The sequence below is a fragment of the Trichomonas vaginalis genome, chromosome III, assembly GCF_026262505.1.
Source record: "Trichomonas vaginalis G3 chromosome III, whole genome shotgun sequence".
NCBI lineage: Eukaryota > Parabasalia > Trichomonadida > Trichomonadidae > Trichomonas > Trichomonas vaginalis.
Window position 1 is genome coordinate 27,477,807 of NC_067205.1, and position 13,520 is coordinate 27,491,326.

Below are 13,520 nucleotides of genomic sequence, written 5' to 3' on the forward strand. Positions count from 1 at the left end.
TTTCGATTAATTACTAACTTATACTTTATGTACTCGATTTTTTACGATGAAGTCTTGATTTAATTTGTCAAATTTCGTTTCAAAAAAACTAACTCCGTGTAATAATTTTTCTAACAGTTTGTTATGAATAATAAATCATATCTTATCGTAAATTTTGAATATGAATTTTGAGAAGCATCAGAAATCATTTCGAAAATAATCGTTAAATGATTGAAAATACACCTCGAATGATACACGCCCAAGAAGGGGATAATTTATACTCAATTGCCTTAAAGTATAATACATCCCCATCATATCTTCAAGTGATTAATAACATATATCCGCCTTTAATCACAAAAGGTACTGATATTCTTTTAGGTTCAGTTGAAGACGTTGCAAATGCTCATCATTCATTCTACGTAGTCTTTACATCTAACAATATTGAGTATCCTGGTACTATTACAGTTCTCCCAGACTCGTTCGTTTTTGAGCAGAGGCAAATGTCGCTCACTTCACCTAAGCTTGTTTACCCAATAAACATCGTTAGTATCGTCCAATCATCCCTATTCCCACATCCGTCTATAAATTCAAGGAGTTACAATGATCCTGCTCAGCCAGCGATTTTAATTATTTGTTTTCTCGCTGATCCTTTCAATCAAAAGAATGTCGAAGTTGCTACATTTGAAGGCCCAAGAGCCGAGCTAGATGCGTTATACATTTTAATACAATCAAGAGCCAAAAATCGTCAATCTAAAATTAAATTCAATATTACAGAACATGCACAACATGCTGCTGAACTTAAGACCATTGATTCTCTAGAGGAGCATAATAAGCCAGCTTATCTCAGATCCAAAGCTGTAATCAGAGCCCAACAAGTTATTTTCGGAGAATCTAAGATTTTAGATATGGTCGATATATTTTCAATACGTAGAGAACTTCCGTACAGATTTCGTGCTCTGGCATGGACAAAAATTTTCGGCGTCAAAAATTTTCTCACTGGGTTTTCGTCTATCAATCCCAGCTCATTATATACGCAACCAATCAAAAATCTGATATGGGAGTCCAAGGCTAACTTTTTGTTGTCTACCTAATAAAAGAGGAAGCAGCATTAGTGAGAATAATCGCAAATATTCAATTTAAATTATCTTTTTATTCTTAATTTAAAGTGACAAAAAGAATAAAAAACCTATTCTAAGGCATGTTGTTATGTAAATGAGACTAGACATCATATTTTATGTTATGAAAAAAAAATATTTAGAATTTTAGAACAAAATAAATAGAAAAAATAGCATAACTTATGGATGTGCGTATATTAAATTTAATAAATTAAGAGAAATTATTTTTGGCGCCAAAATTATTCGTTAACTCTCAAATTTTTCTGAGTCAATAAGCCGCCAAAAAAGTGTCATTTCTTTATAGGAAAGGAAACCTATTTGACGAACAATCCGGACACTAATGCCTCAGCGAATTTCCCCAAACCCACCAATCCCCTCCCTGCTGTTGTGCACCATCGATGGAAAGTAAGTCATCAATAGTCTCTTTTCCTTGGACTTGAAATGTAAATCTCGGACGAAAGTAAGTCTGACTTGAAATGTAAGTCTCGGACGAAAGTAAGTCTGACTTGAAATGTAAGTCTCGGACGAAAGTAAGTCTGACTTGAAATGTAAGTCTCGGACGAAAGTAAGTCTGACTTGAAATGTAAGTCTCGGACGAAAGTAAGTCTGACTTGAAATGTAAGTCTCGGACGAAAGTAAGTCTGACTTGAAATGTAAGTCTCGGACGAAAGTAAGTCTGACTTGAAATGTAAGTCTCGGACGAAAGTAAGTCTGACTTGAAATGTAAGTCTCGGACGAAAGTAAGTCTGACTTGAAATGTAAGTCTCGGACGAAAGTAAGTCTGACTTGAAATGTAAGTCTCGGACGAAAGTAAGTCTGACTTGAAATGTAAGTCTCGGACGAAAGTAAGTCTGACTTGAAATGTAAGTCTCGGACGAAAGTAAGTCTGACTTGAAATGTAAGTTTCGGACGAAAGTAAGTCTGACTTGAAATGGAAGTCTGACTTGAAATGTAAGTTTCGGACGAAAGTAAGTCTGACTTGAAATGTAAGTTTCGGACGAAAGTAAGTCTGACTTGAAATGTAAGTTTCGGACGAAAGTAAGTCTGACTTGAAATGTAAGTCTCGGACGAAAGTAAGTCTGACTTGAAATGTAAGTCTGATTCTAAATGTAAGTTCTAGACTAAAGTAAGTCTGATTCTAAATATAAGTCTGATATTAAGATAAGTTTGTAACTAAAATTAAGTCTTATTCCAAAAGCAAATTTAATTGTATAATAAGTCTGGATCTAGAGTAAGCCTTAGTCTACAGCTATTCTGTGTCAAAAATAAGTCACGAACCATAGTAAGTTTCGGACTAGAGTATGTCTGTAATTCGAATCATTCATATTCTTCAATTATCCCGCCAAAAAAATTATCGTCTTTTTATCATACCATAGTTTTTATCAATCTCGTTCTACTAAAAAACCTTTATATTGGTGATTTCTTTGTTAAACCTGTATTTTTTCATGTGAATCTTATTGTATAAACTCTAAAAGTTCAATTTCCGGTCGAAAAAAACTTGAAAACAATTTGTATTCGACGAGTTAAAGAGCTCTATTTATTCTAAATTTTCCAAAAAAATTAGATTTCGTTTTTTCGCTTCAAAAAATAGTTAGTATCCCTAAGTCGTGTACTGAGGCACTGCGCGCCTCCATACACCACTTAGCTGTTTTGACACTTTACAAAACCATTAACGTATATTTTACAACACAAACGACAACACTAACTTAACATTAAATATTTACAAAGCCGCCAACCACTTCACTTCACTAACGTTTTCACAAACGACTTCACTAATGTAAAAAATAAACGTTCTCACTTACAAAAGTATTGCAACTCCTCCCATTGCTGTGCTTCACATAACAGCTCATAATCTTCTGACTCACTTTCTTCTTCATATAGGTCAAAATCACTGTCAAAATAAATGTTAGTAAGTTTTGACAAAGCTAATGAAACACGTTTACCGTTTGTATCGTATGCTTGTATAAACTTTCCATTCTTCATTCCTTCATAAACGCTCAAACTAACTTTACCCTTTCTCCCTCGTATCTGATAGAATGTATTTTCACGAGGAACGAAGAACAAATTCTTGAACTCATGACCGTTGTAGTTTGTTATCTCAATAGTTTTCGTCATTTATATAAAAATAAACGTTCTCGCTAAATAATAAAATAAACTTAAAAATAAACGTTGTCAGAGGTGAAAAAATAAATTTAGGTGAAGTGGTGAAATCTCACCTCTTTTTTCACCTCTTTTTTCACCCTAGCCGCAAAGCGGCTCTGACCCTTTGGGTCTGTTGAATTCATTACTTTATAACTCTCTTCCTTGGTTTCTTTTTAGTTGCTTTCTTCACGTCTGTCTCCAACTTGACTGTCTTTCTTCTTCGTCCGTAATGATACCAATTACTTCCACCAGTCAATGGGTCAAATGGTCTTTCGTAAGGGTTTCCATACATTCCATAGGGACCATACGGAAGAACTACTGGTGGAGAAGAAACATTTTCTTTAGTTCCATCGACTCTATTTAAATGCATTGTTTCACCTTTCATCTGGTCATTAAAGTCTTTTGCGTGTTTTGCAAACTCATCGTCCTTTCCTAAAGCATTTTCTGACTCAGTCGCAACCAAATTGGATGCTTTATTTATGAGCCCTATTTTATTTAATCTTAACTTCTTTGCAACCCAGCCTCCAATCTTTCCTTTATTTGCATCTAATGTCTTCGAAACCCTTCCTCCACTCATTTTATTTACTGCGTCATAAGCTCCAAGTGCTTTTGCTCCAAATGCTAATGCTTTTGTTCCCATTGCGCCTAAAGCTGCCCAAGCTACCATTTACCCCATATTAAAATCATCTCTCTTCAATATTATCTCATAAAAGTTCTCGTTACTGGAGAAAGTCAATGAAACATAAGCGTTCTCACGGGCTTCGTCCTCACCGCTTTGCGGTCTATCTAACTTCTTTCTTATATCATCTATACGCTTCAAAATATCTGAACAATTGCTAACATCTTCTACAACAGTTATTTCATCATGAATGACCTTCAAGAACAAGCTCATTTAATATGCTATTAAAATCATCTCAATAATGAGTCCATCCTTTCCATCTTTAGGTAGCACAACATCTTTCATTGAAGAAGGTTCGACAAGTCTTATGTTAAACTTACTGACAAAGTTTGTTATACTATAATGCTTTGGCGGCGAATACATGTAGTTTGAAAGACATAATATAGATTCTTCAGCAAATTCACTTATACTGGATTTTATAACAATGTTCTCACGAGACCAAATACCACCAATTGACAATCTTGTAAGCAATCCTGCTGAACCTTCAACTGTAAACGTCGATGGTAACATTCCACGAAGGTCATCTATTGACATCTTTGAGTCACTGAATTTAAATATTTTCTTAAAGCAATCGTCATTATCTAACCATGCAATAGCTTTGAAGTTTTCATTCGAATATACATCTGCTTCATTAAATGTAAAACCTGACTTCTTTGCAGAGATGACTTTAAAATCTATTGAGTTTGTTTCAAAATTATATGCTATGCTAACTTCTGAAGGTAATGGATGTCCTTCCGCAGTCAGTTGTTCTCTCACTACCGTTTGAAGCTTTGTGTTAAAAACTTTCATGTCATCTCCTGTGTCTAGGTTCACATACACAGCAACAGGAAAACTATCTTGCTTCTTTGTTTCATCATTATACCTCAAAACATTAAAGTTCTTCAATAATATTGTTCTTCCTGCTGGAATACTTCGAACCTGTCTGATTTCAATAGCTTTCTCACCTCCTACATACTCTACCCAGTGCCTTGGATATTCATAAGTATACTGACTTTCTTGAATTTTGGTAGGTTTCATCATAACGTGTTCATAGTATATCTTTATACTCTTGTCAGTTAGACTCGGTGCTATGTTCTGAATATTTCTGACTTGCATTTTTAATGGAGATAAAATGAAGCATTTAATACATGACGTAGATGAAGACATGAATGAAACTACAGACAAACTTAACTCTTCTCTCATTCTTCCTTTCAGTAAGGACTATGAGTTCTGTTCAAATGGCGTTTATTTCTATTGTGGAAAGATGGGTTCAGGTAAGACATTTAATTTAATTCGTCATATACTCATAACAGAACGTTTAGGAAATGACTCATATTATGACCAAATCATTATATCAGCAACTTCAGACTCTATGGACTCAACAGCGAAAACATTTATGTCAAAAGTTCAAGCCTCTGTCGTTAAAGTTCCAGACAGTGAACTCATTGAATTTCTTCAACGTTACATTCGACGTAAGAGAAAATATTATGCTATTGTAGAGTTCATACAGTCAGGAATGCAAAAGACTTCAGAAGAGATGGAAAGAATTATTGACAAACACCACTTACGTCAATACTCAGGAGTTTACGATATGAAACGACTGACAAACTACATTCTGTCAAAACTTTCAAAATACCCCTTCAAAAAGTATCCTTCAAATACTCTGCTCGTTTGTGACGACTTCGCCGGAAAAGGTTTAGTGTCAAAAGCAGACTCACCATTAGCTAACATCATAACTAAAGTCAGACATTACCATTTAACTGTAGCAATACTTATGCAAACATGGCGTTTCCTTGCTTTAAACATAAAACGTCTCATAACTGACTTCGTTATCTTTCAAGGTTTCTCACGTTATGATATTGAACTCATTTGGAAACAGTCAGGTATAACATTACCTTTTGAAGAAATTTGGGAAGCATATAAGTCTCTCATCTCTCCTCGTTCATACCTTGAGATTCATATCATGACTAATACCATTAAAGTCAAAAATATTCCATGGGAACGACCAACATTGTTTTAAAGTTTAACCTTCAATTGACTGATGGTAAACAAATTCCATGCATCTCTGTCGCCATTTCTGTTAATATTTTTGCTGTCATTCATATCATCCACTTCCCCATCCGTTAACTTTTGAGGATATGCGTTAGAATAGCTGTTCTTAAATGAAGGCTTTTCACCTTTTAGCGCATAAACTCTATAACTTTCTGCATACTTTATGTTTGAACCTCCTGAGCCATCATTGACATAAATTTTTATAGGCTTCCACCCTTTGTTCATGTTCCTGCTTCTTCCCTTAGCTCTTTTGTTCAGTAGTTCTACATCTTTATACACAGCTCCTGTCTCAGTGAATTCAACAATATTTTCATTCGTTAGCTTTACATTCAAACCCTTGTCGAGTATATTGTTCATTTCATACATATAAAAGGTTTTTATTCTATATGAAATGAGAAGCAAATCCATCTTAGCTGGTGCCGTTAATGTTCCAATTGAACCAACATCAAATGTTGACTCACGAACGACAAACAATATTGTCATAAAGAACTATAGTTCAGAGTGTTTGAAAGAAAAAGAACCAGAACTGAAATCCGTGAATTTAAACTCAGCTTCAAACGCTAACGCTACATCAGATGTTAAGTTAGAGTATCCACCACTGGACCAAGTTCTTTCAAGAGAAGCCAACGACAACCCTTACACAAATGTTCAAACAAATCCTTCAGATAACGTAGACCATTACCTTCTTCAGTTATACCAAACAATTTTACTCAAAGACGATAAGAAGCTTTTGACAAATCTTATAAGCAAGAACCAAATAATTCTAACAAAGGAGGACCTTGAAAATGTTATATCACGAATAACAGGGAAACAATGTGTCATTGACTATCTCGACCCTGAAATCGAATGCTGTGGTCAAACGCCACCATTCATGAAAATAGGTAACATCCGCATCATTGAAATACCAGGTACTCCAGGAGTTGAGTTTAAGTATAAATATTCGAACGAGTATACAAAACTTTCAACAGAATATAAATTATGTTTGAAATATGTTTTAGTAAATTAAAGCAATTTGTAATATCTATCCAAAACTTCTTCAACAGTATCGAACTCATCTTCATAATGCAAACCTAATCTTATTGACTTGGTGCAGTTTTCACTAACACAATATTTTTCTGTTCTCTTGACTGACATAACTAATTCATTTGTTTCATCAAACAGCAACAACCAAAGTTCATGACCTAATACATAACATTCATACTTTATATTTTTAGCTCTGAGTTCTCTTGTAAGCTGTTGCATTTAATATTTTCTAAAAAGTCAACTTCAACAGTCATTCGCACTGGTGCCTTCAGTTCTACAGGCTCGCCCTGAAAGTCAACTAGTCTGAATTGCATGTCTTTCAAATTATGAGGACTAATGCGAACCCATTTACCTAAATGAGTTGCTATGACAGGAACGTTTGGAATGAACATTGAATTGACTGCATAACAGAAGGATTTATATTCTACTGAACCTTTACTATTAACTCCTGAAATGCCTGTGACATTAGCTATTTTAGACTCAATGTACAAACAATTACCATAACATACGTATGGAACAGATTTCATCTCAATCGTTTTGTCAACACTTTTCAAAGGAAATGTCATATGGTATGCTCCCAAAAGAAGTTGTACTCTATGACTCATTCTTGGTATCTTAAACTCCTTCGCATAACTGAACTTCAAAACTCCTGCAATAAGTTTAACATTCATTAAGTTTTCTTCGTTATCCTTGTTTATTGTAGTATTTATGAGAGCATTTAACACTCCAGCTAATGTTTCCATCTTATATTCTACATTATTGTGAAATCTTATTTCGTGCTTCTTTCCATCTATTTCAAGCTCCATGAAATCTGTTTCATCTGTTATAACGAATGAAGCGATAGTATTGAAGTCAACCATTCTGAATGCAAGTGGCTCATTCTGTAGACCTAAGTTTGTTTGTAGCTTTACTGTCCCGTATTCGTTTGGGTCTGTACTTTGCAAATAGAACAACATTTTATTCTCATTAAAATATGAGTATAGCTGCATATGCGTATGAAGCTGACAGAGCTAAACGTTTATATTTTGGTCAATACTCTCTCACACTTACTGACAAATATATTGTTATCAGTGATGGAAATACCGAGAAATACATAACATGGAAGGACTATGAAAAGTTTGACCCTATTTTAACTCCATGTACAATGCCATTCATTGTAAATGGTGAAGTTGTCATGAAGAACGACACAACAGTATATAAGTCTGTATATGAAGCATTAGAATATATGTTGAATTATAATCCCGAAAGATTTGACCCAAGCACTACACCATGTGCAATGCCTTTTATTAAGGACGGTGAAATCGTAAGAGTTCCGGATTCAACGGTTTATACTGCTGTTCAAAACAGTTTACAAAACATTTTAGCGAATATCTTTAATTCAGAAACTACAGAAATAAAATTACCATATATAACAGATGCTAAAGAAATTAAATCAAAAACGACAACATTATTTACGTCACTTAATGATTTAATGACTTATATCATTAATATTCCTGCACCAACTACAGCATTTGATCCAAACTCGACGGTTTGCAGTGTACCTTTCATAAAGTCGCAAAGCGACCAGGGCGAAGCCCATGACAGTTCATTAATTACTTTAAGGGATTCAACAGTTAATGAATCATTAAAGGCGTCATTAATGAAAATCATTGATTTTAACTCATTCACGAATACATATAATTCATTCATTAATGTTTCATATGCTTCTAAAGAAGGTGAGCCAAAAACTATCGATAAAGCGGTGTATGAAATAAAAGCATCAACGACGAAATTGAATTCGTTAACTTTTGACGGTGATAGTTTCGTTAATGACATAACATCGGGGAAAACAATTTTAACGAAAGAATATTTAAAATCTCATGTTAGTGAGTTCGTTGAAATTGAAAAAGAAGGTGGAATTAAGTTCGATCCACTGAATTTCATTTTCAGCTTAGCGAATGCGGGTGTTAGTTTCGCTGAATGGACAACTATACAGAGTGAAATAAATGCAATATGGACGTTTTTGGGGTCAAAAGCGGGAATGGGTGAGCTTGTAAATGCTGCAAGAACATTAGGTGAAACAGGAAATTTTGTAGATGGTTTTAAAAGACTTGTTTCAAATGTTTTAACAAACACAAAGAAATTATTTAGATATACCATACATAACGGACGGATTTTCGAACAGGTAGCAACAAACCCTCCGGTTATGGCTGCGTTGATGATGGTTAGAGATATAAAACCACGTAACGACGGGAACGAAGAACATGAACAACAGGATACTGGTCGGGTTATTCAAGACATTAAAAACGTGTATCCTGAAGTTATTGATTTATTTAGAGGAGTTAATGATTCAATTTCAAAACATTCTATAACCCTCGATGAAGAGAATAAATTAACAGATTATATATTCGTCATTATTGCAGAACTAATGAAGAGAATAAATGAAAAAGGAATTGGTGATATCATTAATGTCAGCGATGTAATGATGAAAAGAAATTTTGACTCATTATTTACAAAACCGAAAACAGAATATAGTCTTTATGACGTAATTACCGAATTAATGAAAAAGATTAATGATAATAAGAGTTCTGGCGGAAGAGTTGAATTAGAAGTGAATGATGTTAATGAGAAATTAGCCGAAAAAGCAGATAAAAACCACGTTCATTATATAACTTCAGACGAACAGATTATAACGGACTACCATGGATATTTAACACGAATGAAGAAGTGAAGACGGAAACCCAATGAAAGAAGATATAAATACATTCGTGCTAAAGGTTATGACATAAGCTGTACTGTACAGTATGACACGGGTAAAGCACCAGAAGCATTTAGTTATAACGATGAAATTTATGCCTCTACTTTCTCTGTTAAAGGTGTATTAGTTGAACCAAGATTTACTTTGAGAGTTAAGTCAAAAATAACGTTTGAAGATGCTATTAAAAGTAAAGCTGACAAAGATGAACTTGACGCAACGAACAAAGTTTTGAAATCTCATAAACACAACATCTCCGATATAAATGAACTTCAAACTTCTTTAGACAGTAAAGCCGACAAGAACCATACACATAAATCCTTCACTACTGTTAGAGCAGACGACATAATATTGAACTTTGACCTTGGTTCAAGTGCACCTTTAGAGAATCCAAGTACAAGCGTAAAAGATACACTAAACTCCTTAAATAGTAAATGTATGAATATCGAAGGTCATGTCAGAAACTTTGAAACACATGAACTACCAGCAATGTTAGATAAGAAAGCAGATAAGAACCATACACATGATTTCTTCACAACTGTTGGTATAGAAAGTATTGAAGGAACGGTTGAAGGAACTGGTGGGGATGCATTATATTGGAAACCTCCTAACTTTCCACAAGGTTTAACATCGGAGGAAAACATAACGACGATGAAATACATTAGATGTAGAAATGTTTATGTCATGGAGGATGAAAATAATGTTAAATTCACTGCTCAAGATTTATATGACAAGAAAGCTGACAAAACAGAGCTTCAAACATTAAAGACAGAAATACTTCAAACATTATATCCTGTTGGTTCTATTTATACGTCAATGAACTCAACAAATCCAGAAACAGTTTTAGGTTTTGGTACATGGCAGCAGATTGTAGATAAATTCTTATACTGTGCTAAATATTCAAAGCAAACAGGAGGTTCGAAGAAAATTAAAGAAGCAAACCTTCCACCGCACACTCATACAGGAACTACAAACACAACAGGTAGTCATTCACATTCAATAACAAAAAGAGGTTATACAAATCTTGCAGCAGGTTCGGATAGACAGGGAATGCATAGATATGATATTTCAAGTGACCCAGTAGATTCAAGCGCAGGTATTTTCTGTGGAACCGCAGGAAATCATGCCCATACTTTCACAACAAATCCAACAGGCTTGGGTGAAGATTATATGCCACCATTTATGACTGTATTTGCATGGTATAGAGTTCAATGAACGCGCTTGAGCCTAGAATAAAATCTTTAACTTTACATAAATGAGCTTGAAAGAAGTATTCGAACAACATCCATGGAGGTCTTTTAAGAAATTCAATGAAGCTGCAAAGAGTTGGGGATTTACTAACAGAGCTGAAGTGAAAAGGTTCTTTGACAAAAATGTTGTACATCAAACAAAAATAAATCCTTACGACTACTTTTTACCAATTTACTCCAACACTCCTGACGCATACCAATTTGACACTCTCATTCAAAGCAGAAAAGGAGGACATAAACCATTCCTCATCTTCATTAATGTTAACACTCGTAAAGCATATGCATATCCAATGAGGAATAAAGGAACTCGTGAAGTGTTAAGAGTTTTACAAAAGTTTGTAGCAGAACATAGCCCAAGTACTTTAACATCAGACCAAGACAGTGCATACCTCAGCAATGAAATCACAGATTTTCTCATTAAGCATAACATAACTCACTACACTACTGAAGACCATAACCATAACATACTCGGCATCATAAACCGCTTCATAAGGACTCTCAGAGATTTAAACAAGAGCGAGACTTTACCGAAGAAACAATGAAACATTTTCTCGAAGTATATAATTCCTCAACACATTCTACAACAGGACATACACCAAATTCAATGACACAACAACAAGAAGAAAAGTATATACAAAAGAAACGAAGCCAAACACAAAATATCAGAAATTCAACACAATTTACCCTCATTCCTGGTACAAAAGTTCGTGTAGTTCTTGACGACAAACCGTTGACAAAGAAACGTTTAAGGTTAAGTCGAAATTATTATATCGTAGACTCTACGCAAGGTAATGGATATCTTATAAAAGCTGCCGACGACTCTATTGCGTTTTATCCTCGTCATAAATTAGTTGAAAGTAGTAATGGCAAACTTGCTGAAACCATTGACGAAGCAAAGCGAGGAGTGGTTATTGAAATACTTGACTACAACATAAACGATGACACTTATAAAGTAAGATATGAAGGAGGTGTTGAAGATGTTATACCATCTAAGAACTTGAGAGAGTCAAAGCCAACACATCTGGGACCATTAGAGCGGGAGTACTGGAAAGACAAAAATATGCCAGAAAGAATAAGAAAATTCTTCTAAACTTTTTCATTAGATGTAAATCAGACATGAATGAGAACAGTCATGATATCATTAATGGTACCATTTATTTACACCAAAAATAATGTTTATGTTAGCATGTTAGATCTAACACGTTTTCTAACCACTTTTCTAACATGGTCTAAAACTCTCGAAAATCATGAATTTTTGACATTTCCTTATGAAAGAAAAATAACGCTAATTTTTTTCTAAGAAAAATTTTTATCTTGTATGTAAAGATATGATTTCAACAATCGGCACAACAACAATTCAAACTACAGCACCAAACTCGTTAGTCATGAATCCAACATCTATGTTAGTAGAGATGAAAAGCTTCATTCCTTCTTCATATACTTTCGAAACAAAAATCCAGAAGATAAAGCAAGAACTTTTAACAAGTAATTTAGACTGTAGTGCGAAAGATGAAACAAATGAACAGTATCTTTATGAAATGCAGGATATTATTGACCATTTACCCAAATTGCCTGAAATCCAACAACAAAGCTCACTATTCATGAATTCGATGAAATAGAAGTGAAACCAACTGACTCAGTAGAAATAAAGAAGTTCATACGTAAAGTAAACTATGAGTTTCTAGGATATCATTGCAACCATAAAGTTATGGACAAAGATTGCGACATGGTATATAAGAACATCTCTGACATATATAAATCTGGGGAGTTTAAGACATACGACAACTTTGTTTCATTAGTTGCTGAATGCGTATGGCAGATAAGAGATAAAGATAAAGATGTAAAATATGGAACAAACAAATCAGAGCCTACAATATCTAGTTAAAGAAAACCATTGACGCCTTAGTTGTTCTAGCTGGTTTTTATTTCAATGTATAACGCAAAAATGAACCCACAATGTTCAAAATGTAAAGCAGCAATAAGGAAATATAACTATTCTGTCAAAGAGATAGAACGTATGAGAAACGACTATGCTGACTTAAAGAAAGAAGTAGAGAAACCAGCAGAAGATAAAATGGACATGTTAGCATTTCTGAACAAAAACTATCCAACTGCTGACGATTTCCTATTATCTGATGTCAAGAAGAAGTATAAAGAAACCTTCGGCATAGTTAAAATTTTTTGATATTCTTCGTGAAGAAATAGAAGCTACAAAACTGTTTAAAGTCATGAACCATCGCAACATATACCATGTAAAACGCTTGTAAATAGTTATGTTAGAAAAGTGGTTAGAAAACGTGTTAGATCTAACATGCTAACATAAACATTATTTTTTCTAAACTTTTTATCTTGTATGTAAGAACAGTAATGTTAAAGGTTGAGTTTGAAACAGTTAGAAAGATAGACAATGACACCAAAAGTGGTTAGAATAGGTAATTTAAACGTAAGATACTCAAAGAAATACAACAAATATTCTTTGTCAGACATTATATCTCCATCTGGAAAGAAAAACAAACGACTGGGTTAGAAATGCTTCTACTCAGAAAATTTTGACAAGAAATCCTGAG

At 34.1% G+C, this 13,520-nt stretch overlaps 7 protein-coding genes and 2 pseudogenes across 9 annotated transcripts, besides 1 other annotated feature; 5 read left to right on the plus strand and 4 right to left on the minus strand.

Moving 5' to 3' along the window:
- Nucleotides 1-204: 204 nt before the first annotated feature.
- On the plus strand, nucleotides 205-1,203 carry TVAGG3_0774420 (spectrin binding; the record flags this gene model as incomplete). Its single annotated transcript, XM_001314620.1, has 1 exon — nucleotides 207-1,070. One exon carries the CDS (start codon nucleotides 207-209, stop codon nucleotides 1,068-1,070), a length of 864 nt encoding a protein of 287 aa, XP_001314650.1.
- A 1,498-nt stretch (nucleotides 1,204-2,701) lies between these two features.
- Nucleotides 2,702-13,520: part of a mobile genetic element that runs on past the window's edge.
- TVAGG3_0774440 (protein of unknown function, DUF4107 family) lies at nucleotides 3,379-3,903 on the minus strand (the record flags this gene model as incomplete). The annotated part of the gene is made up of 1 exon (XM_001314618.1): nucleotides 3,379-3,903. One exon carries the CDS (start codon nucleotides 3,901-3,903, stop codon nucleotides 3,379-3,381), a length of 525 nt encoding a protein of 174 aa, XP_001314648.1.
- TVAGG3_0774450 (uncharacterized protein) lies at nucleotides 4,129-4,704 on the minus strand (the record flags this gene model as incomplete). Its single annotated transcript, XM_051246077.1, has 1 exon — nucleotides 4,129-4,704. One exon carries the CDS (start codon nucleotides 4,702-4,704, stop codon nucleotides 4,129-4,131), a length of 576 nt encoding a protein of 191 aa, XP_051092664.1.
- Nucleotides 5,911-6,312, minus strand: TVAGG3_0774460 (uncharacterized protein; the record flags this gene model as incomplete). The annotated part of the gene is made up of 1 exon (XM_051246078.1): nucleotides 5,911-6,312. The coding sequence occupies one exon, from the start codon at nucleotides 6,310-6,312 to the stop codon at nucleotides 5,911-5,913; it is 402 nt and encodes a 133-aa protein (XP_051092665.1).
- On the plus strand, nucleotides 6,338-6,952 carry TVAGG3_0774470 (uncharacterized protein; the record flags this gene model as incomplete). The annotated part of the gene is made up of 1 exon (XM_051246079.1): nucleotides 6,338-6,952. The coding sequence occupies one exon, from the start codon at nucleotides 6,338-6,340 to the stop codon at nucleotides 6,950-6,952; it is 615 nt and encodes a 204-aa protein (XP_051092666.1).
- Nucleotides 7,149-7,925, minus strand: TVAGG3_0774480 (uncharacterized protein; the record flags this gene model as incomplete). The annotated part of the gene is made up of 1 exon (XM_051246080.1): nucleotides 7,149-7,925. One exon carries the CDS (start codon nucleotides 7,923-7,925, stop codon nucleotides 7,149-7,151), a length of 777 nt encoding a protein of 258 aa, XP_051092667.1.
- On the plus strand, nucleotides 7,943-10,918 carry TVAGG3_0774490 (annotated as a pseudogene). Its single transcript has one exon. A coding segment is annotated over exon 1 (2,976 nt).
- On the plus strand, nucleotides 11,492-12,043 carry TVAGG3_0774500 (integrase core domain containing protein family; the record flags this gene model as incomplete). Its single annotated transcript, XM_051246081.1, has 1 exon — nucleotides 11,492-12,043. The coding sequence occupies one exon, from the start codon at nucleotides 11,492-11,494 to the stop codon at nucleotides 12,041-12,043; it is 552 nt and encodes a 183-aa protein (XP_051092668.1).
- On the plus strand, nucleotides 12,282-12,911 carry TVAGG3_0774510 (annotated as a pseudogene). The gene has a single exon. A coding segment is annotated over exon 1 (630 nt).